General features: G+C 39.4%; 2 protein-coding genes across 7 annotated transcripts in view; one reads left to right on the plus strand and one right to left on the minus strand.

Moving 5' to 3' along the window:
• Nucleotides 1-23,743, minus strand: part of cep89 (centrosomal protein 89) — a 59,005-nt gene that overhangs the window by 9,782 nt on the left and 25,480 nt on the right. For 3 of the 6 annotated variants that reach the window (XM_051379608.1, XM_051379609.1, XM_051379615.1), the window contains exon 17: nucleotides 1,721-1,869. In XM_051379608.1, coding sequence (XP_051235568.1) covers nucleotides 1,721-1,869 — 149 coding nt within the window. Of the gene's footprint in view, nucleotides 1-1,720; nucleotides 1,870-6,951; nucleotides 9,824-23,743 lie in introns of those variants that run through there. The other 3 variants (XM_051379611.1, XM_051379612.1, XM_051379617.1) reach the window with 3 other exon arrangements.
• zgc:165481 (uncharacterized protein LOC100073327 homolog) lies at nucleotides 1,863-22,378 on the plus strand. Its single transcript, XM_051379619.1, has 2 exons — nucleotides 1,863-2,014; nucleotides 19,446-22,378. The coding sequence occupies exons 1-2, from the start codon at nucleotides 1,951-1,953 to the stop codon at nucleotides 20,189-20,191; spliced, it is 810 nt and encodes a 269-aa protein (XP_051235579.1). The 5' UTR covers nucleotides 1,863-1,950; the 3' UTR covers nucleotides 20,192-22,378.

Raw genomic sequence — 23,743 nt, forward strand, 5'->3', positions numbered from 1 at the left:
GTATGGTATAGTATACATGTACAAGAAAAATACACTTTATACACATAAATACGATGTATAGTATTCTGAATTCCCCATACATACTACACTTTCCATATGTACAGTTGCACAACATTTTTATTTTTTGTCAGTCACTATCGCATTTACCTAAACCAATTATTGCCCTCTGTATTTTTTTTTTTTTTTTACAGCAGTAGGCCTTTCTCTGTAATTCCAAAATAGGATGCTTCAGGCGCTGATTATGCAAATCCTGTTAAAAGCAGATGTTGTTGTTCCCCATCCAGCAAGCCAGCTTCTGTTAATGACAATTCACTGTAAGGATAAGAGGATCGGTACAAGTGGACAGTCCTGAGGGGGTTAACTGATTTAGTGTGAAGAAAGAAATTTAGCTGTGTCCAGTGGTTTACAGGGATGTCAGCATCTATCTCCTGGACCCGGCGAGGAGACTGGAAATTGCACTGTACAAATACAGAAACTGTGGAGAATACATACACAGTGGCAAGGAGTTGATGTCTTGCTTTGGAAAACTAATGTGTTGTAATGTGTTTTGCCTGTTGCTGTGTTACAAGGTTGTGTTGTTGGACTGTCTTGTGTACTGTATGTTGAACTGTTGCACTATTGTCAGTTGCACTGTGATGTGTAAAGCCAAATAGCTACTGTATGTCAAGGCTGACACAGATTATGAGATTTAAAAAAAAAACAGTAACGATAAATCTGTCAATATTCATTCATTGAACTAAACATGATGTAAGCTTACAGTTTTGGTAAGGATCCATTAAAGCTACTTTCACTGATTATTTGGACACTTGGGGGCAGTGCAACAAGCAAAATACTGACATAGTATCACATGGTAGCTCTGTTTTGGTCCCCACCAACTTCTGCCACTATTTTCACTATCTAATAGCCAACCCTATCCTTAATTTGGTGCTGAGCACGTGGCAGTGGTACAGTGGGTTATCAGAGCTTTTTGCTGAAAAATGAGCTGGAAACTTGGCTGATGACAGCGGTGAGAGTGATCTAAACAGTAAGTTACACAATGTTGAAATGCTCTGTAGAACTGAGGGGAACTGCAGAGTCATGTGAAAGTCATCTATGGGTTTGTCAATGCGAACCACCACTTTCATATACACAAAGCTATTTAAGGCATTGCTATTATAAAAATATTGGTTATAGCAGCTTTACATTTGGTTATTAAAGACTTGAGACCGAGGGATGTACAGCATTTACTGGACCTCCTCTGGGGGACAAACTATGTAACTGCGACACCTAAAAAAAAAAAAAAGATCTTTGGCATTCATTTCTGTACTGCAGCTGGCCTGCAGATCTATCAGTTGAGCTCTAGTATTGTGTGGTCATTCTTGTTCAAATTGGATGCATTCTGACTGCTGGAAACAATATGAGAAAAAAGATGAAAACTAAAACGTGTAAACTGATCTGACTGTGGAGACATCTCTATCTGTTTCTCGTCAGGAATTGTTTTGTTGATCAGACCGGCTCTGCCTCCATGCACACTTTACTGCTGCCTCTTGCTGTCTCTGGCCTCCCTCCTTTTTTTTAAGCTACACACACACACACACACTGTCTCCCTCTCTCTTTCTCCTCCTCCTTTCATTCACACATTCTCTCCCTATCCTCCTCCCTTTTTCTGCCTGCCTGCCTCCTGCCGTTTCTCCTCCACACTCTCCTCCCCCTCTCTCTCTCCTCCTTGCTCTCCTCCTACCGTTTGGACTGCAGTAGTCTCTCCTCAGCCTCCTGTCTTTCTCTTAGCAGCCTCTGCAGGTGAAGGATCTCCCTCTGGTAAGAAGCTGTCCTCCCCTCCGCTGCCTCCTCCAACACTGCCAGTCTGGTTGACGCCTGCCTCCGGTACACCTGCACACACACACACACACACACACACACACACACACAGGAATGAGATGTGGAGTGTTGCTATGAAGGAGGTGGATTTACATGAAGGACAGCGCAGCAGAGACAACTGGAGTGAAGGAGGGGGAGTCACACACATTGGGACAAGGTGAGGAACACACACACACACACACACACACACACACACACACACACACACACACACACACACACACACACACACACACACACACACACACACACACACACACACACACACACACCTGCTGCAGATTTTCTATGTGGAAGCTGGTGTATATTTGTTTGGAGGGTGTGTATTCTAGTGTGTGTGTGTGTCTGTATCCTGTAAATAATAGTTCTGTTCAGATTTATATTGAAGTTGTTGTATCAGCCGCCGTGGAGCTGCAGACAGTTCAGAACTACTGCAGATAGTGCAACACCCGCACCCACACATACTCATACAAGTAGAATACATGTCAGTTGTAATGTGGACTAGTTTAGCCCTATCTAGTTAGATAATGAAGACAATAAAGCAAAAGGAGGGCCAGTAAAGTAAAGAAACAATCAATGAAAGCAAACAAGGGGACAGGAGAGGCAGAGGAAAATAAAAATGCACAAAAGGGAACCGAGAGGGTAGATAGTGTGTGTTGCTGTTCTTGGCTCTGCAGTTGGAGAAGATTTAGTGATGAGAAAAACAAGGTCTGTATAATGAGAGATAGGGTGTGCTTGCCTCCTACCTTTTATTTGTGTGTGCATAGGAGTTTATCACTCTGCTCCTTTAAACAAGTTGGTTACTCTAAATAATCATGGATTATCAAGCAGCTGGCTTGTCTAGATTTGATTTTGAGCCATTTTGTACAGAAGCAGTTAGGCAAATGGCTTTGATACTAATCTATCTATAAGGCTGTACTTCTGAAGCTATCCTACCACTTCTTTTAGTAGCTATGATACCAGATCAGAGGATTGGTGAGTTGTAATTATCCAAGCATGATGTGTTTCTACAAAGCCCATTTTACCTCCGACTGCTTTCCATTGTACACAGAAAGCAACAGGAAGCAACCACAAAACACTTAAAATGTGGCTTCTCTTCATGAAGTCTTTTTTCAGAAAAGCACCAACAGACATCAAATGCTTTTTCCTTATCCCATTAATCATAATCAAGGGGACAGTGGGATACATGTGTCATTGCTTTTTAATGAGTAGAATGATAAGCGGGGGGGTCACATGAAATATGGCACCATGTAGCTGAAATGATCAGTTTCTTATTTAAAAACAAGGAGTGAAATGTGTTTTTCTCACCTGAACAACTGAACTCCTGTTAGAGCTGTGTGTGAACTACCCGTTAAACCATTTGAATTATATGAAGAACTTTAATACCTCCTCAATTACTTTAAAGCAGTAACCTTTCACATTTTCTATGATTTGGTCTTTGGTTGTGGTTTTAATGTATGCACTTGCATGTGACAGTCTTGTCATTACTACACATGTTCCCCTTTCTATTTGATTTTACTGTATGAATGTTTGAGCCTCACTTTAGAAAGAGAGAGAGGCATCTTGATGAAAAACATGAAGAAAAAAATGTATTGCCAGGGTCAGCTTTGAGAGCTAGGAGCATGTCCAAGTGAATTTCGCTCTTGGTGAAAAAGAACTTGATGGATAAGGAAGTGGGTAAAATGATTTTGATCTACTTGAGTGCAAAAATATTCAGAGTGTCAATTAAGAAAAAGTAATCCAAAGAAAATTTTAATAAGCCATTAAACAATTGACGAATGAGAACAATGCCTACATGTATGTGTTTATATGTGCTGCTCCTGTGTGACTTCATACTATAGTAACTAACAATACTAAACTATCAGACTGAATAAACCAATCAGGCTTTATTTGTATAGTACATTTACAAATACTGAACATGACATGATGATGTGAGGTCATGTGCGGTTGTCGTGGTGGCTCTACACATTAAAACACCCAATCAATAATCAATCAATGAAACTCAATAAAAACACAAACTGAGGAAACGCTATCTCATCAATTTGCAATGAGGAAAGACTGGAGGAAGGATGAGGAAAAGGTAAAAATAAGAATAAGAAAAGGATATACCAAGTAATAAAACTGAGCCAAATGTGTAAATAGACCAGATCAAAAAGTGCTGAAACAAATAAAAATATGACAACAACACTAATAATAATACCAAATAAATAAAAAACTTAAATAAATAAAAAACAATTAAAAGTCAAAACTAAAACTATCAATACTACAGTCAGATTTGTAAAAAACAAACTAGTAGGAAATAAAAATAAAAAAGGAAATAACTTACCATGTCATGTCATGTTTTTTGTATTAGTACCTGTAGCCTGTGTGCGGACTGGTGCAAATAGAAGACTAATTTGTTTGGCTGTAAATTGAAGGGACTGTGTCAGCCAACACAATAAGACATTTTCAAGATGTGCAATTTGGGTCCAGTTAAGTTTGACAGTTGCAGTCTTTCTATTTCCATACCCTATTGTTACCATTTCTTCCACATGGCTAGGAACTGGAGGATAGCCTCTCTCTTACAATAAATACACTTTATTTCCAGACCAACTAGTGTACAGAAATTGAATTCAAAAATATAATCCATATTGAAGGAAATCAGACCATCGTCCATAACACATCAAATCATCATCATTGCGATCAAATACTAATTTTCATAACGGATGAATAACCTCCTAAATCAGAGTTGACACCACTCCTACGCCTTTAGTGGGATTAACTAGCACATCCATCATGTAGCTTTTTATCTGATCCCATTACTTCCCAAAAATGTTTTTCGTAAAAACAATCCAACTGCTCTGAGCATTAATTACACACTTGAATATACATGAACCAAGTAAACTGAAAATGCCTTTAAATGAATGGATGCTGTTCAAATATCTTACATAAGCAAGACACAGGAGCATACAGCAAATCCTGAACAGTCAGGCGTGAAATATACAGTACAGGCCCTTCCCCTTACCATACAACTTACAACACTGTGATGACATACTGATGTCATCCTTTAAATCATCTGTTATAGGCACAGGATGACAAAGATATAATACCTCACTGTCTCTTGTATGTATAGGATGTCACAGTTCCCAAAAAGCTCACAGACACTTTGCCTTACACATAGACCAAACATGACTTAACCTGGATTGCTTTATTTTTATTTCCTAGAATTAGCTCTATATGCTTCTATTTATTCTGTTGCAATGATAGTTGCTCCCAGGGCAGTGCCATTCTTTGGTTTTCCCTGCTCTGCATATTTTCATTATGTTTAGATTGTGGCAGTGAGACCGTCTCTTGTTTCACTGACTCTGGTATGTTTAACTTTTCTGTCCCCTAAAGCTTGGAGTGTCTTCCTTTTAGCAATCAAGCATTTTCAGCAGTTCATAGCAATGAATTCATTTAGTGCATCATCACTCAACTGACTTCTGTGTAGCTGTTAGGCTTACTAACTGCACGTTATGCTTGACAGGCTGCTCTGTTTATACAGAGTTGTGTACAAAAGAGGCCACAAATAGCTGGCAGCAAGACAGACAATATGCAAACTGCGAGTTAAGCAGTCAGTCATAGTGTCGCAAGTAATGTGTCTGAATGATTAACTATCAGACCTGCCTTTTATTTACCTTACCAAACACTGCACGCTGGTGTATGTGCCTGTGTGTGTGCGTGTCTCCGCAGGTAGTGGAAAGAGAGAGAGAGAGAGAGAGAGAGAGAGAGAGAGAGAGAGAGAGAGAGAGAGAGAGAGAGAGAGAGAGAATGTAAGAATGACTAACAATGCAATTAGGTAAACAGCTCAGGACAACACTGAAGCAGCACAAAGAATCCAATTAGCACTGATGGAAAAATAATGTACTTATAAGTATATCAGTATTAGTACATACATGCAGCAAGTCTATAGATTTTACACAGGCTTCTTCTTCTAAAGAGCTGTACAGGAAATATAGCTTAGTCCATTTAATCCTGCAGAAGTGACACACTCACCTCTCTTCTACCAGTGACCACTTCTCTGCAGGAGAAGGTCTAGGTGGTTATTAGGGCAACATATATCATCAGCCACCTCCCTGCTACAGTCTGACGTCCTAAGAGGCTTGCAACAATGACAGGCAATTTTCCCTCGTCGTACTTCATGGCCAAAGACACGGGGCTTCTACGATTAGCATGGTCATTACAAGTAAACGCTCCGACTTGGATTTATCTGATTTTTACAGCCAGAAACTACAAGGAGTAGACCAAAACTTCACAGGGTAGTCCAAAACTATCAAAGAAATCATTCATATTGTTTTACTCATGTATTATCTATTTGTTGTAGTGAAGCACCAGATAATATGTAGAGAGTCTACATAAAATATTTTAAGTGCACAGAAAGAGAAGTCAAAGACGTTTCAATATAAAACATGAAAAATGAGCACATGCCAGACACGTTCAAAATGCACTCAATAAAAAGGTTGAGAGCTCAGAACCAGCAGGGTGCCGACCTTGTCTTAGCAGGGTGTCTACAAGTTCCTGCTGACAAGTGGTTTCTAAATATTCATCAGAAACCTATCTGAACTTAGTCCCATCATGTACTGGGCACTTGCCCAGTTAAGAGTCTTGGCCTTGAATATTGTCCTAGGTCCCTCCCCAACTGACATGCTAATTACCAGTTATGCTCACTAATGAATGGAAATGTTATTTTCTGTTAGAAAACTTTAATCTGGAAAAGCAAAATGTCTCCCAAGCCTGGCTCGAATCTCCATCAACCCCCTAGGGAGGCAGCAGGGCGCCAGCATCGGCCCGGCTGAAGCGGTGACATTTAGCCCTCACAACAAGCAGAGCTGAGCAACGCCAAACCAATATATCTCCCCTCATAGCTGTAGCCCAGAGGCTGGCTGACCTTCTCCACACAGTAACAACAAAAAATTCAAAAAAATTCACAGCAAAGAGGTATTATTTATACCGCAATCCAGTGGGGGATTGGAGATGTATTAAATATGTTTTTCTTTCTTTTTTTTTTTTTTAACACTACACCAAACAAGTTTCACTGGGCATAATATACTTATGGTATTAACACACTACTGAAAGTTGCTCCGTAAAAAACACTGTCTTCTGCTGTCGGCTATAACAAGGTGTTTTTCAGCAGAGACTGAGACTGATATCAGTCTCAGCCATGTTTCTGAAAATTCCAAACAAACATTGAACTATGTTTTTACTCTTTAAGCTAAGGATAGGATGTCCTGTTAAACAGGAAGTTTTTGAAATCTTAAGACTCACATTTGTGAGTGCTTTCCACAGGTTATGCTTTACTGTACACCTGAGCATTGACTTTCACAATATATAAATTTTTTTACTAATACATTTAAGGAAGCTAACTCATGTTTAATGGATTTGATTTTTATGTAACTATAGGATAATGTATGTGGTGACTCAGAGCTGACTATACAGTAATAACTTGAGGCAACCTATAGCCTACAGAGGGATGTTGTGGGAGAGTGGTGGATATGCAGTATGTATGTTGATTTTGTAATTGCTTTTTGATGTGTGTCTGTTGTTGAGGTATGCTTGTTTCTGTGAAGCAACAAACTGTAGCACTGTACCCAAGACAAATTTCCCCTTGGGGACAATAAAGTTTTTTCTATTCTATTCTATTCTATGTTGCAGTGACGAGCAGTACACTCGAGTTTCCTGGTGAAGTTGCTCTCTCAGGTTTCACTCCATTTATTTTCTAAAATGACCAGTCACCTGGTTCTTTTGTTTGTCCAAATAAGAAGCCAACTGAAGTGGATCCTTTGGGTTCTACCACCTGTTCGAAGCCAACCATGCATCAGCACTGCCACATGTTTTGCCTTATGCTAAAATACGATTTGTGCTGCAGCCAACTACTTCTACTAACGGTCTGAATGCAGAGTAAATCTTGGGCTTGTGTTAAAGGCTACAATATATACACCCTCCTCTTCCTTTATCTGCCAACCGGCCGTTACTCTAATTAACACCTCACAACCTCACTAACAACATCATACCCTTTTATCCAATTTCACAATAATTCACAAATCCAAATGTTTGAATTCCCTGCAGCAATAACTCAATTCTCTCAGCTATAAAGCATCGTCACGTGTAAACAGGTTGACCTTTTCTGCTGAAATTGGCTGTCTTGTGTCATTAGCAGAAGAAAACACAGTAGAGGTAATGAAGCAGTTCCATAGGGCAGGCAAAATTCAACTACATAAGAACCAACTCTACACCTGATCTTACCGCATCTAATAAGAGACAAGTGGATACATTGGAGGGGAGCATAGTGAGACAGAAAAAGGCAGCAGAGCAAGAGGAAGTAAAGTTGTGTGGTTGAAGAGTAAGCAAGAAACTCTATGTTTTCTAGATTACTGTTTGTTTACTGGACAATTTACCGTGGGTATCTGGGCAGCAGTGTAAATATATATAACTTGGAAGCAGGGTGGGGTTAAAACAGAGCCTTTACTTCATGTTAGCTAACATTTCTGGGCTCAGTAAAGGTTAGAAATGATGACTTTCTCCGTCTAAGCCAGCGGTGATCGGCATAAAACTCACCATCAAGGAGGATCTGATTTGCAACCTCTCAAGACTCTGCTGTCATGTCTTTCTAGTTAAAATATCGCTGACCTTTGCTGAGGAGCGAAGCTCTTGTGGTGCAGAGAGCTCACAAGTGTGTGGGGGATTGTTTGAAGGTTGGGTAGCAATGGTAAATGATAACACTGTGGGGCTATTGTAAAGAAAGTAGTAAGATAAGTGAGTCTTAGTCTACTGGGTTTCAAAAACTTCAAGGGTGTAGTGCCAACATTTCTGACAGTAGCACCCAAACACAGACATCACACACACAAACATGCACCTCCCTTGGCTCCCTTGGCAGAGAACGGGGAAGACAATGTACATTTTATTAGATCAACTCAGCTCTACTGCTCAGGTGTTTCACAAATATCTGCAAATGTCAGTCAATGTCACAATTAGCTCTGGTTGTAAATAAGTAAACTGACACAGTTATCTGTGGGGGGTCTACTGCAGTCAGGTTGGAGAATTAGCAAAAGCAAAACACTTGTAGAATACATGATGGTAAAGCAACATAAATAGCTAGCATGTTCCTAATTTGTGCATGCTAATGGTTTGCCAGTGTTTGGCTGGAATATAACTAATGGTATGTTAGTCTTTTGTACGATTGATGGTATTGAAGCATGTAGCTGAGCCTGATAGTTTGGTTCTGTGTTTACCCTCTTGGCTTTTATCTCATTCAGTTGTTTATCACTTTTCTGACATATAATCATTTAGAGGTGAAGGTATAATAACAATGTGACTCTTTACACCTATCTAGAATTCATGCTGTGTATTTCTGCTGAGCAGAGCTGTTGGCAGTCTAATAGTGCTTACAGATAGCAGTTGGTTACTGCTATCTCTGCTGCCCAGATGTGTTGTTCTACTTAAGTGTAACCGAGGCAAAGTAATGATGCTAGTGGGCCTCAAGGTGAGACAACGCCACCTGGGGTAAGAATCCCCAGAAAAACTAAATGAAGGTTGACACACAAACAGTGGTAACAAAACAATACAGAAACGTGGATTTTGACTCTGGATGGGCAATTTAATGGACACTACAATTTATTCATTGCAAAATGATAAAAGGACAAACAGCCATTAACAAAAAAGAACAAAATGTTAAAGCCAACTTTTCACAGACACAGAAGGAAAAGATCACATTGGCCAGCCGTAAAACAGCTTGGAATCCTTAGGAACCAGACCAATAGGGAGTTATTTGAGTGCTATCAGGATGCCCAGACACCACCACACACACACACACACACACACCCATCTGTCACGTAAACAAGTAAACAACCGAGTTGAAAGGGCACCCATTTACCACATCACACCACCACATGCAGTGAAGGGGAGAGGGGTGCCAGTGGTACAGTACCACCCTATTCATCTGGTAGGCACACTAGGAAGAAATGGGGGAAAAAGGTAAGAGGGTTGAGGTTAGATCACGCAATAGGAAAACATTAACAAACCCTAGCAGCTGGAACCAGCATTTCTATGGCCAAATCCACCTATTAGCTGGGTCAGTACGAATCTTGTACAAATCCATGTACAAAATCAAGGCACAAGTAGTAGAACAGTGGCATACAGGCAACGTGCATAAAGTACAAAGCTTACTAAGCTTACTAACTTACAGTTTAGATTATTTACCTAAAAAAATTCTGTATACGGCAACACAGATCTGGCTCCATGGTCAGTGCTACCTCAAGCAACCGCAAGACTTTCAAAGCAACTGCAATACAATTTTAGCCAATATAGAGAGCACGCCCCACGTTCTAGGTCTGAGTCCTTACCACAGTGGCCTTGGTTGAATTCCATCCCATGGCCCTTTACTTCATATTGTCCCACCACTCCCTCCCCCCTCTTTGCTGCCTTTCGTCAGCTGTCACAGTCCAATAATGACAAAAAAAAAGCCTGAAAAGGACTGATACATATCAAATGTGTTTAAAGTGTTAAAATCCCCTAACACCATGTGTTATCTAGCATTAAGACAAGCCAGACCAGCCAGCCCACAGGCACTGGCCAACAGGTTGCTTAAAGGGCCTGTACTAAAGAGATGAACTGATTGATAAAAGTCTTTTCATCAAAGATTTCATCATGGTTAAAATAAGGTCAGCTTTAAAACATACCTTCCTGGAGAGTGTTCCCAAGCCACAATGGACAACACTATGAGATCCTGAGTGCTTCTTGTATATATCAGCTCTTAATGAGACCGTGATAGTCTCCAATGTGGAACTTCTATGGAGAGGGAAAGCTGAGATGGCAGCTGGAAGCCTACCCATCACATGTGCTCTACATTTTGATTCTTAGGCAACAGGACACAACACTGCCATCATGCCATGTATACTGTGGTTACTGTGGTATAAAGCTGGAGAGCTGTTCACTCAATCAGTAGCAGCAATTAGACATGGTTGTGCAGTAAATGAGACCAGCAGCCACACTCTCTTTACCACTACCACCTACAGTGGCAGCAGGGCTACCATCATGTTTACACTGGAGAACATGGAGCCACTATCAATACTAACTCAATATCTGAAAGCACTTTAAGAGCTGGGGAAAAACTGGTGCTCCCACACTAAACCTGAATGAACACACAGAAAACATCACCACACAACAGCTCAGTTGGGTTAGAATTCAGAACCTGCTCACTCTAAAGCACCAGTCTGGTTTACAAAGGGCCACAGTTTGGATTCCAATCCATGGCCACTGCAGCAAGGACTCGGTACATGGGGGGCCAGCTCTACCCCATTTGATTACTTCCTTCTCATATTATAATTTTACTGCCAATTACCTTGTGATTTGTTCAATCAAATTGGCACTATAGCTTATCTGAACGTTAAAGTAGCACCTTTGCCATTGTTGCCAGGTTCTGTTCTGTTAATGCTTTTTTTGCCTTTCACTCCTGTGCATGTCTGAATTAAATGGCAAGGAGCTTTTAGAACTGAGCCACATCCCCACTCAAGCAGTAATTGCTGCTTATGATGAAATACACTTTGACAAATGTGGTTCTGAGAGAATATTGCTTGTGTCAGATGCATCATTTTAGATCCACACGTGTCTTTGTCACAGCTAAAGATTGGAGGAAAGTGCCTTAACATCAGTTTAAATGACAGCAGATCAAACATTTCACATGTCAATGTGTAGAATGCGGAGTAGAGAGGCCAAAATGTATTATACAGCTGTGTGTTTTCAAAAAATTTACCGATCCACCCGATGACCCACAGGTACCCACTGTTCTAGAGTCAACAAGTCTGAGAACTACTGAGCCCTGATCCTAATTACCCTAACCCTAACCTTATTTAATTGGAAAGCTCATAAGATCATGTATGGTTTTGTCTTAGTGTTATTATTTTTCCAAATCTTACCACAGAAAATGAACATAGTAAAGGCTGGAACAATGCTTCTCCATGCACTTAGGTGGACATGCACTGGGGTCGTTCAGAGATTTCTGTGTGGCTGTTTCTTTTATACTTGAATGTTCAACTTGTGTTACGTCCAGGGTTTTTTACTCCTGCCTTCCGACAGGAGTTGAATCAAGTAATCAGTTTACCTGACGCTGCACGACGCATTGTTGAGTTTTGGTGAGGTGTTGACGCTGGATTCTCTGTGAGCCTCTGCAACCACCATAATAATGGTGATGCTAATAGATGAAATGGCGAATCCAATGTTGTCAACTCGAACTTGATTTTCAGATCCCAAATCCCAGTTTAGCCCACTAAATGTACATGGAATTGTAAAAAAGGATGAAAGATTTGCCAACAGCAGCATGAATCAATTGTCTGGATCAATGGCATAATTCAGAGAAGCTTCAGCAAGTAGATATTCTGACAGCAAAGGTCAAAGCTATCATCAACAATCCACACTGAAAGGAGGAGGGGACAGGGGAGCCGAGGACATAAGGGATCCGAAGATTAGTGTCCTATCCAAGTGTATATACTGTATGTATCTTTTTCAGAGCCAGGGGTGATGTACTGCGAGTTGAATAGACACTAAAATATGTCTCTAAATAATGTTAAGGCGAGAAATAGGCAATGCAGTAACAGAATCTTGATTCATATTTCATCAGCACTAGTTTGACGGTTTGAACGGAGTTTCATGTGGTATACTGGATGGACTCACTGAGAATGACTTTGTATGCATTAGGGCTTGGTTACCTTATAATAATTGAGCTTGTGTTTAAGATTAAATGTATTGCTGTAATGGCAAATTATTGACAAATGCAAGGAAAAAGGTTTTCCCCCCAAAATAATATAACCCTGTAAGCGGTGTCTGATAAAGTCAGATTGTAAATCTAAACCCAGCTAGTTACCAAGCACTACTTACCTGCTAAAAGAAAAGTAAATGTTTTTTTTGTAGAAGAGGGGATACATTTACTATTATCCCCATATCATATCCTATAAAAGCAGGTAAACATAGCGTTTGATCTAATTGGTCTTGCCAAGATCTATGCAGAATATTGACGGTTGTGTAATTCTGGCTGTAAAGTTATAGATCCAACAGAGCGTCTGGAGTGCAGTGTTGTACAGGCTTCTGTAGCTGTGATAACACAGACTTTTTAAGTATTCTCCATTATGCGACAAAACTTGTTGATCAAAGCCTTTTCTGCTTTAAAAAAATACTGATGTGACTGGTAGTGGTTTGTAGAATAATTCAAAGTGATACATATTGATTTTCCTCTGGCTCTCCTCTGGTTCGACCTCCTATGAGAGCCCAGGGTCGGCAACAAAACAGCATGAATATAGCTAGTAGGGACTCAGGAGCAGAGGCACCTGCTATTCTGACTAAAAAGTCCTTCAAATTGACCATCAAAATACATTGTTAGTAACTGTCCTTCAGAACGACATATTTTCTCATCTGACACCCCTATCATCATAATTTCTCAGCACCTTCTGAAACCATTACAAATCCATTTTATCATGTGACAAACCATGATTAAAATTAGGTTAGGTTTAGGCATAAAAATTACTGTTGGTTGGTCAGGAAAGGTCATGATTTGGGTTAAAAAAGGTCGTTTTAGGACACTTGCTAAAGCAACTGATGCTGTTGTTGTTCTTGGGCAGATCTCGTCACATCTCGTTCTAACTGCATGTGTGAAATTAAAATCTGAATTAATTAGAAAACTGACAGTTATGTACTACAGTAATATCACAATGGCAGATGCTCAAATGGGCTGTCGATGACAATACAGATGAATTCCATGGTATTTGCACTGCGATGCACACTTCTTATTATTATTATTATTTTGGCTGCACAGTCACTGTAATACTCCTTTTAGGCTTTTCATTTTAGTGAAATGAAATTCCAAAACCACCTAAGGGTGGTAGGACAGGTAATCTTAGTTTAAATTAAGTCTTGTCTAAATGATGTAAAATTATGCACACAGCATGACCTTGGCTAATTGTGTGGCAGTGTATGAGAGCCCATGATGGAGGGGAGATTTATGAGGTGAGCCAGCAAGTATTTCTTAGTTTTTTCTATGGCTCTGACAGCTTGATCATGTTATATGTTGTATTGACATCTCACAATAACAGAAGGGCTCTCGATTCAGACTTACTTAGTTTAGTTTTTTTTTTTCTATTTCACACAGGTTACATTTTTTTGTTTCGCCATGTGATGTAATGCAGTCTTGCCATTTGTTGATGCAACTTGTGCTTGGTTTTCTTGGAAAAGCTGACCTTTTCAAATGTCAGCTTTGGCCCACCTCTATTCGTGTTGTATTCCTCCTCCATAGTGGAGCTACATAACTATTTTCAAATTACACCTTTCAAATCCAACATATTTACCATGGAGAACAACTAATCAGTCAACCTGTCAATAAGTCAGTCAACCAGCCAGTACTAGTCTGTCAGAAAGTATACCAGTCAATCTATTGATCAGCCAGTCAGAACACATATATTCATATTCACACAGACATGACACACTAGGAAGCTGTTCGCCTACATTTCTTCATGGTGAATTTATAACACTGCTGTGACCAGTAGACAAAGAGTGCTTGATTTAATATTTAACCACACTATCACTCCATTTGTCCCTCTATCCAGCCTTGATCAGCCACCCATATCCTACTCTACCTCTCTACCGTCCCACCATACACAATAATCATTGTGCCCAATTGGCTAACAACTTTAGAACCTTAGAAACCTAGTGAAAGGGTCCAGGGTATGGAGCAAAGTTGATCATTGGGAGACAGTTAACTGCAAATTGGGATGTTCTGCAATACCTGGATATCTGGGGATGTCTGTGTTAATATATAAAACCTAAAACCTACCTAAAACTAATGTTCCATTTTCAGAAAATATGTATATATAGTATGGCATACAACTGGATTTGTAAAGCATTGTTAATACAGAACAGCAATAGAAAAAAACAAAACACAAATATAGTAAGCTTTCTGCACATACTGTAATAAAATTAGACTAAGCCCTGCTTTTCATCTTTATCTGCCACAAGACAGCATCGCACAAAGGGAAAGCATTGCCTGGCATGACTAAGCCAATCCTAATATACCTCAGCAGCTCATCACACCAGCCTTACTCCATTGTTAGCAATAACGGTATGCTCTAATGGGGATTATGTTCAAATATCTTCCAATACGGAGCTGAAAATAATTTTAGTGTTGAGAAATTGATAATCTGGCAGGAGATAAAGAATGGAAAAAACAGGTTGGTTGCTGAACCAGAGCAGTCCAATGAAAATTTGCATTGTCCCAGAGGATAACATTTTAGAGCTGCCCTGGATCATCTATCTTGTTGGTCTGCAAAGGGTTTCACAGTGATGGAATAGGCTGTGATGATTAATAGCTTTGCACACAGTGATGTTCTGCCTTGCTGACCACAAACCTCACAATGGCACACTGAGAAATGTGATTACTCAACTCAAACCACAGTGTTTAGCTCGACAAATAAAAGCTAATGACCATTTTTGTAAGTGTAAAAAAATATTTAAGACATGGCTTTTTAGAGGGCCTCCGGAGCCAAATGGTTAAAGTGCATGCCACTTTACGACAACATCGAAGGCTTCATTCCAGCTGTGGGCCTTTGTTGCATGCCCTTCCCCTCTCTCTCTCCCCCTCGTTTCTATCCGTTGGTTCACTGTCACTGTTGACTGTCCAATAAAAGGAAGAGAAAAAAAAAGAAAATCTTTAAAATAAGAAAATTCTGTCTTTGTGATTGATTAATGGCTGACGCCTGGTGTAGAACAACTGATTGAGAGTGTGACATGCAAAGGTTTGATTGGTTTGTACACAGTTTAACTACAGTCAAACTACAGTAAAAAAGGATAAACAGAGGTTTGTTGCATGTGTAGATCTATTGGAAACTCGGGACCCATTTCTGAGGACTGCAGAGCAACAGTGCATATTGACAGTTGGTAGAGTAATGTGCCATTAAAGGTAGCCATGAGCCAAGAGCAGAAAAATAGGAAAATAAGCAGATGTAAACAATATTGATGATGTTTCAAAACATCACAGGTTTGCAAATGTTTTATGAGATAAGAAAGATATTTTTAGGTCTTAAGGACACACAACTCTTTCTGGTAAAAAGGTTGATGTTTGTTTACAATGTAAACACCACAGGATAGCTTGATGAAATTAACAATTGTTCACTTGTTTAAATTGTTGCACAAGGAGGTGGATTTTATTTTACACAATCCCAGTGCCTTGCCTTTTCATTACAACAGCTGAAGACTTCAGGGGGAAACTTGGAAATTCAGCTCTTGGGATTGATGCAGCAGGAGTTGGTTCTTTCTGACATCTGTCTGACATGTTTCAGAAGGCTTTTTAACGCAACAGACTGGTGGCTAAAATATTTAACAGTTTGCAAGTCACAGAGAAGCCTGCTGGGAAACTGCCAGTGCAACATCCACCTATTCAATCCATATTTCATGGTCATGAATGAATGACTGGCTTTTCTTTATATAGCATCTTCTTGACAGGAGGGGGACTTGTTAATGACCAAACATAGAAGTGAAGTAAGAAGTAACAACAGGAATGAGCTAACTGCAACCATAGTTCACGAAAGCATTTTCTTGAGGTTTTACTGAACCTTTTCCAAATCTTTTTAACCTTGATAACCTTGAAGCTTACTGAATTTAACGAGTCATCAGCATATTCTAGTGGTTTATAGTAATATCCTCACACCGCAAAGAGCAGCAACAACCCCTATGTGGTTTGAACGGGGCTAATGCCACCGAGAAGATGCCACCTTGACTGCAGATATACACCCCAGCTTACCATCTCCCCTTGCTCAATCATCTGACCATAAGCTGGCTCCCCAGAACGAGTTTGATATAAAAATTTCAACTTGCGATCTGAGAGAGTTGTGAGCAGAACCAGAATTATAGCCTTACACTACAATTCAAGCCAGGACTAGACCACCTGGTGCATAGAGTTCTGACCCCATGAAGTCTCTCCATCACTACCCTTGTGGAAGGGTACATGTAAACATGTTTTTTCCCACTCCAAGTAGCCCATCAGGGAGACCCTCTTCACCCACTCTGGAGTACAGTCTAGACCTGCTCTATATGAAAACTGTCCTGAGATAACTTTTGTTATGATTTGGCACAATATACTGTAAATAACACTAAACTGAATTGTATGTCAGGGAAAAAGCTACCCAGTTGCAACAAAGGGGGGAGTTCCAAAAGGATATATCTGCTCATGCGTAGCCTGAAGTGTACTTAGAGCAACATCTTCAAGTGTTATAAGACATACCATGGTGCAAGAGTCTAGGAACAGTTCCTATCAACTATGTCTGCTGACTCAGCTGCAGACACAATACCTGCTCATTAACGTCAGTCCTGTCAGTTGCTCTTGGCACAATTGACATTGAAACCAACCAACACCGTGTGGGCTTTTTGGCACACACGTATGGTGTTCCAGGACACATTTATACATATAATGATATACTGGCATACTGACAGAACAAGAAAAAACACTTAATTAGTTACAAAAAAAGAAACTACTGTATATTTCTCTACATATAAAAAATTGGAATTCATATTTCATCTTCTGCTGCTGGCTATTTCAAGATAATAAAAAATAAAAAATGCTGTTCTCCTTAAATCTGTAGAAGCAAGTGGAACTTTAAAAACAATCCATGACATTGTAGAGTTTCCTACCTCATTCAATTTTAATAGAACATAAATATGACCATGTAATTTATATATAAAAAATATTTTTATAAACACCAAGTCTAAGGTCATTCAAAACAGTATGTAGTACATTTGGCCTAATTATCATGCAAAACTCAGGAACTTACCTCTGAAAAGTACACAGAAAAAAATACTCTTCTCATTTATCACTACCAAGCTGATTACTATTGCTATTATACATACACATACATACACACAGTACACCACCACACTTAAACAACCAGCATACTTGATATCAGTAGCTGGAGTGGAGAGTTTGTCATTAAGTTCCCTGTCCAATACTTGTCCAAGTTGATCGGGGAATATGAAATGGCATTGTGAAAATTACAGGTCTGCTGCTAAGCATTCAGTCCCCTTTGTGTGATCACACCTATTTCACAATCCTTAGGGACATTCTACGAAATCCAGTGTGGTAGTTTTGCTTTACTGAAGAAACAAGTTTCAGGCCTCACCTCTGTTGGGGAGTTCTCAGGGAACCCATCGTAGCTCAGATATATCTTGTAATATAATTTAAACAAAAATATAACAAGGGTGGTATTAGCCTTTGTCACTAAAACATGACTGAATGTTTGTGGAAATACATGTATTGTACAGCCTGGTATTTGTTGTATGTTTTGGTTTTGATTTGTATTATTTTGGTCTTTCTATTTGCATGTTTAATCCTGCAAACGTAATGAACTGGAAGTATAAAGTCACTGTTTCTGTGCTTTGTGTTCAGTATTCTAACACCATAACAACCCACAGGTGTTTGCCATAAGGTCAACCTTTATAAATCACACAGGTTTATATCTTTATAATCTTATCTGGGTTTACGCATCCATAGTCAGTATTGTCCTTCATACTATTTGTTTCTATTTCATGGCTATTTGTGTTGTTGCCCTTGAATTCTCAACAAGGGTAATGCCCAATGAGTTCCTTGCAGGAGCTGTATGTAAAATGAAAAAAAAAAATGTAAATAGTTCAATTAATCACTGTATTAATTTGAGATTATGAAGATTTTAACATCATATAAGACTTTCTATGTACCTGCAGATGACAGTGATCTGCGACAGTGAAAGTCAGTTGGCGGCTCCTGAACCTCGTTCCTTTTTATACTTGGTGTCTATGGATACATGCTTACAGCTATTTGACCTTATTAAAGATGACTGACAGTTTCTTGCTGTTTCTCCATTGAGGAAACTGATCATTGGAGTTCTCTCGTCTCAGTAGGTGTAAGCAATTACAATTACATGCACTGAAACTGCTGGCAACAACTAGCACTGATACAGGGGTGACTGTTAATAACTTGTACACTTTACCCCAGATTCTAACTTAAATCTAACCAATTATGTTTTTAAGTTGCATTTTTTCAAATTGCAATCACCTGGGTTTCTTTTTTCTTCCAGCAGTTTTGTAATAATGATTTAAATTTCCTGCATTTGACAGTAGGCACAGATTTAACCATGTAAAAGCCTCAAATCGTGGGCTTCTTGAAGAACTACAACAGTCTTGTGTTCTAAATAAAATAACTGAATCAACACAAAATGTTGAAGGAGCAGCTGTCCCTACCACCTCTCCCCAAATATCAATAGCATTACTGGCTCTTGATTTGCTACAAAGGGTTCTGGGATGCCACCCTGATCCAACTCCCAAACCATAAATCATTCATGGCCAGCAGGTACAAAGAATAGAAGCATTCAGAGAAGAAGGCAGATACCTGACCTTTCCCTGATGGAAAACGATACAGCAGATAAAAAATAAACATTAGCTTGTTTCGGCGCAATTTCCAACATTCTAGTCAAAGTCACATGTAATGCTTGACTAGATATATACCATTATCCTTCTAACTCTCCTTTTCGTTGTCTCTGCCTCTATACTTCTCTCTCCTCCCCCAGAACATGACTTGAAGATGAGCTGTCCTGAGGCTGAGTTAGAGGAGAAGGACTGTCCTCCACCAGAGGAATTGGAGTGCAAAATTTGTTACCAACGCTACAATGCTCACAACCGCAAGCCTAAGATCCTGGACTGCCTGCACCGGGTCTGTGCCCGCTGCCTCATTAAGATCCTGGACATTGCTGATGGGGCAGGCTTCATCTCCTGCCCCTTTTGCCGACACCAAACCGAGATCACAGAGTACGAGGTGTCAGCCCTGCCTGACGATGCTAATATTATGTCCCACCTGGCAATGCGGGACAAATCCTGGAGCTCTGACCACAACGGGGAGGTGGTCCTGACCCCAAAGAGTTTCTCCTCCTCCAGCCCATCTCACGATTCCTCCAACTGCCTGGTCATCACTATAATGGAAGTGCAGAGGGACTCACAGCACTCCCCAAGCCAAAATGCCAGCTCTGACATCTATGCTGAGCAGAGCCTGGACTCAGTTTCAATGGGCTCCAATGGGCCGGCTGATCAGGACGCCATGTCCAAGTTCTGTAATCATGTCCCACGCATCCTGGTCTGGCTGCTGGGATTCTTATACTTTGGCTCACTGCCTCTAGGAATCTACTTGTTGGTGATCCAGAGGGTGACACTGGGCATTGTATGTGTAAGCTTGGTGCCATCAAGCCTAACAGTTTGTCTGGTCTATGGGTTCTGCCAGTGTCTATGCCAGGGCATGTGTGACTGCTCCTCTAGGGGCTGATAGGGTGCACAGGTATTTGATGTGTTTTGTGGATAGAAAGGGGGCCAAAAGGTGAAGATGATGCCCTCTGCTACACAGGCTTTACAAGCCTACCAGTCAGTTATCTTCATGGAAATAATGTGCTAGTAAAAGGACCTAAGAAGATCGCCTTTAGTGTTGGTCTATGCTTTTGTTAGGTCGACTGCTGCAACTCAGAAACCAGTTTGGCCAACAGGAGCAGAGCCCCTGACAAGCTATGTTAGTTGGAGCAGTGGCTATACCTACATTTCTGTGATGTGCTTATGTAATCTTTATTTCTTCTGTGTTGTGTGTATGAGCTGCTCTACCATAACATTTGAGTGCAGACCTTTAATCTTTGACTAACATAATGACAGCACTTGTCCTGGGCCCTCATTTATCAACACTGTGTACCAACAAAAATCTTGCATGCAATCAGTTTTAAGTGAATGGTGGTATTTACTAATTTGTAACTTTCCTTTAGGATGCCTGCATATTTTGGTAAATCTCTAAACCATGCATACACACAAAAAATCTGTGTACCTTTTTGGTTTTCTCAGGATGTTATTAAGTTAATTAAAATGTGTATTTAAGCTTAACTGGGTAATTGCCAGTTGCCAATAACAAAAGGGAGGAAAATCAATGTTGTGGGTGATTTTGTCCACCAGTTTAAATCAAAGGCACCTCTTAGACACTGATTGACAGTACAAATAGTGTACATTTTTAAAAATCACATTGTTTCTTTAATTTTAATGAGTGTTTCTCACACCTATTAGCCAGCATTTATGGTGAAACTACATTACCAAATAGTTTTCTTTCTAAAGTTAAAGCTACAAGTAACTCATAATTGAATGTTAATTGTGATACTGGTCTTGCCATCAAATATCAATAACTGTGCATTGTATGGAGGAAAAGCATTGGTGCGCTGACATCTATAAGTTGATACTATAGGCATCAGTGGGTTGAACCTGTTGATATAAATCTGATGCAACATCCTGGTTGAAAAATTGCTCTTGTGATTGACAAGTCATGAATTACCTACTGTGAGATTAGCGACTTTCCAATTTCTTTGTATTGTTGAACAATGCAAGGAATATTGCAGAAAAATGCTGTCCATTTGGCCAGATTTTTCACCATAACAATTCTCAGAGTAAGTAAGAAAAGGGAAATGTGCATGCTATTTCAGCCAGGACTAAATACAAATTACCAAATTAAAAGTAAATAGGCTGCAATAATTTATTTATTACCTGCTTTACTGTAACAACAGTAGCTTTGGGCATGCATGTGATGAGGTTGTTAGTTTTGCTTATTGAATGCCCCCCTCCCCTCCTCATTCAGGTTGTTGTGCTGAAATAATTTGGTGCATGTGAGGCATAAACCGGATTTATATCTCAGGTTTTTTTATACTCAATGTTTAGCTTTAAATGTAATTTCAAATGATTTGCACAGTACATCACATGTATGTAGAGTGAAAAAAATGCTATTTTTGATCAACTCTACTGTAGCTGTAGTTCCAAACAGTAGTTTTCCGTATAGCTCTGTGACCAAAACATCAATTTTAGTGTCAGAAGTTTTTTCTTCTAAAACATCTTGAATTGCTGTATTCAGCACTGACTTTCCAGCAGTAAAAATAAAGGGTTAGACTATAAATTGTTCCATTGTTCCATCGATGTAAGTGAAACTGAGTTTGTGGGTTTAATCAATGTAAGTTACTTTCCTTACTTTATGCACATTTGACAATTACCTTTTGACATTAGTACCTTGTTGAACTCACAAGCATTTTACATTTTACTCTAAGAGTGAATGTAGAACATTTTGTGTACAATGTTGATAACCAAGGGCCCTGGGCTGATAACTGTAAGTTACAGTATATTCAATGTTAAACTTCAGGTAATGATATTTTTCCTCAAAATGGAAATGTAGCATTTTGGAAAAAAATATTCATTTTGTACAAAACCCTTCCTCTACAATGTTAGTCCTGTTGTTCTGTGATGTTGGGGTTATATATATTGTTATCTTACTTTTCCATTCTCAGCTTCTTTCTACCACTGTTTCTCTACTTGTCTCTGTACCCACTCTCTCTAGGTTTTCCTGTACTTCTGTGTATGACCTACTGACTGCAGCTCTCAGCTTAGTGCCACACTGATTACAGAAGCTACTAGATGAATAAATAAAGAATTATTTTCTATACGTTGCATGTGTACTGATTCAGTCCACTTTTTGAATGTCAATAATCAACATCATTGTCATCGCAAGTTAATCTTGCACAGTCTGTGTTAAGAGTGAGAATGCTGCCGTTTTATGTCAAACCAATAAAATCCCATAGGAGGAAAGCTAAATTGTAATTTTAAATAAAAAAGGGACATTCTCATCTCAAATTCAATAAATAGAAAGATTTACTCTAAACCTTTATAAGCTTTATATGATGGAGGGCTGGCTGTACACAATTATCAGCAATCAGCGATTGCTCCTAAGAGAGACAACAAAAGAACCATTTATTTCACAAATAATGATAATAACTCAGGATTATAGCATTTCTAACTTAATAGAAATCAATCAGCCTATCATTTTTTTAAGTACTATTATGGTCAAAGATACATAGTAATAAAGCAAAAAGGTGCTGAGACTGGTTCATACAGTTAGACTAGCTTGAGACAGATAAAAAAAAGAAATAACAAAAAACAAACAAAGAAATGAGAGACTGCAGCAGCATGTCAGATAGTAGAAAAGAGATTTCATTTTCTGCCAGAGTTGGCAGAGCTGTTGGACAGAGTGCTTGTCAGTGGAGCGTTTGTCCTGCTGGTTGTACTGTCTGACATCTACAAGACCCTGCCTTTCATCTTTCTGAGCTGAGTGGCAGGTTACATGAAAAAAAAAAAAAAGTCTCCTCCCCTGCATCTGGAAGAAGAATTACCATATTGATCTACAGATAAGACCATGTGAATATGAAGGAGCACTTTTCTGCTCAGGATAATCCATAGTGGTCTGTGGAAAACAGTTCTGACAGGGATTTTAAAAATAGTACGAATTATCACAGTCAACAATGTGTAGTCTGTCAAGCACGTTGTGATGATAATGAATCCCTGTACATTCAGCTCACACTGAGTTGCAATCGGAGCCAGAAAGCACTTTTAAACAATTAAGGACCAGCGTGTAAGATTTAGTGGCATTTAAAGGTGAAGTTGCAGATTGCAATCAACCGAATACCACTTGCTTTCCAAGTGGGTAGTTTCTCACAAAAAATGTGAAAGACGCTATCTAGAGCTAATGCTCGGTTTCTGTAGAAACAACAGCGGTTCAACATGGCAGACTCCATAGTAGAGGACCCGCTCCCTTTGTAGATAAAAATAGCTAATTGTAACTGTCGTAAATAAAACAATTCTTCTTTTCAGGTGACTACATAGTAATGCAAACATACTACTATTTTTAATTTAATTGATCCTCCTAAAACTTAAACACTGCACCTGCACTTTTAGCCAAATTGGTCCAATGGGATAAGTGGAAGAATCATTAATTTCTTTAATTCTATACACTAAAGATAAAGAAGTTAAGGGT

Source organism: Dicentrarchus labrax, unplaced genomic scaffold, assembly GCF_905237075.1.
Source record: "Dicentrarchus labrax unplaced genomic scaffold, dlabrax2021, whole genome shotgun sequence".
In the NCBI taxonomy this organism is placed as follows: domain Eukaryota; kingdom Metazoa; phylum Chordata; class Actinopteri; family Moronidae; genus Dicentrarchus; species Dicentrarchus labrax.

Bases quoted from the DNA above. Each gene is read 5' to 3' on its own strand.
- zgc:165481 (XM_051379619.1), top strand. From the start codon at position 1,951: ATGAAGGACAGCGCAGCAGAGACAACTGGAGTGAAGGAGGGGGAGTCA. The intron at 2,015-19,445 runs GTGAGGAACACA...CTCCTCCCCCAG, and splicing joins GTCACACACATTGGGACAAG to AACATGACTTGAAGATGAGC.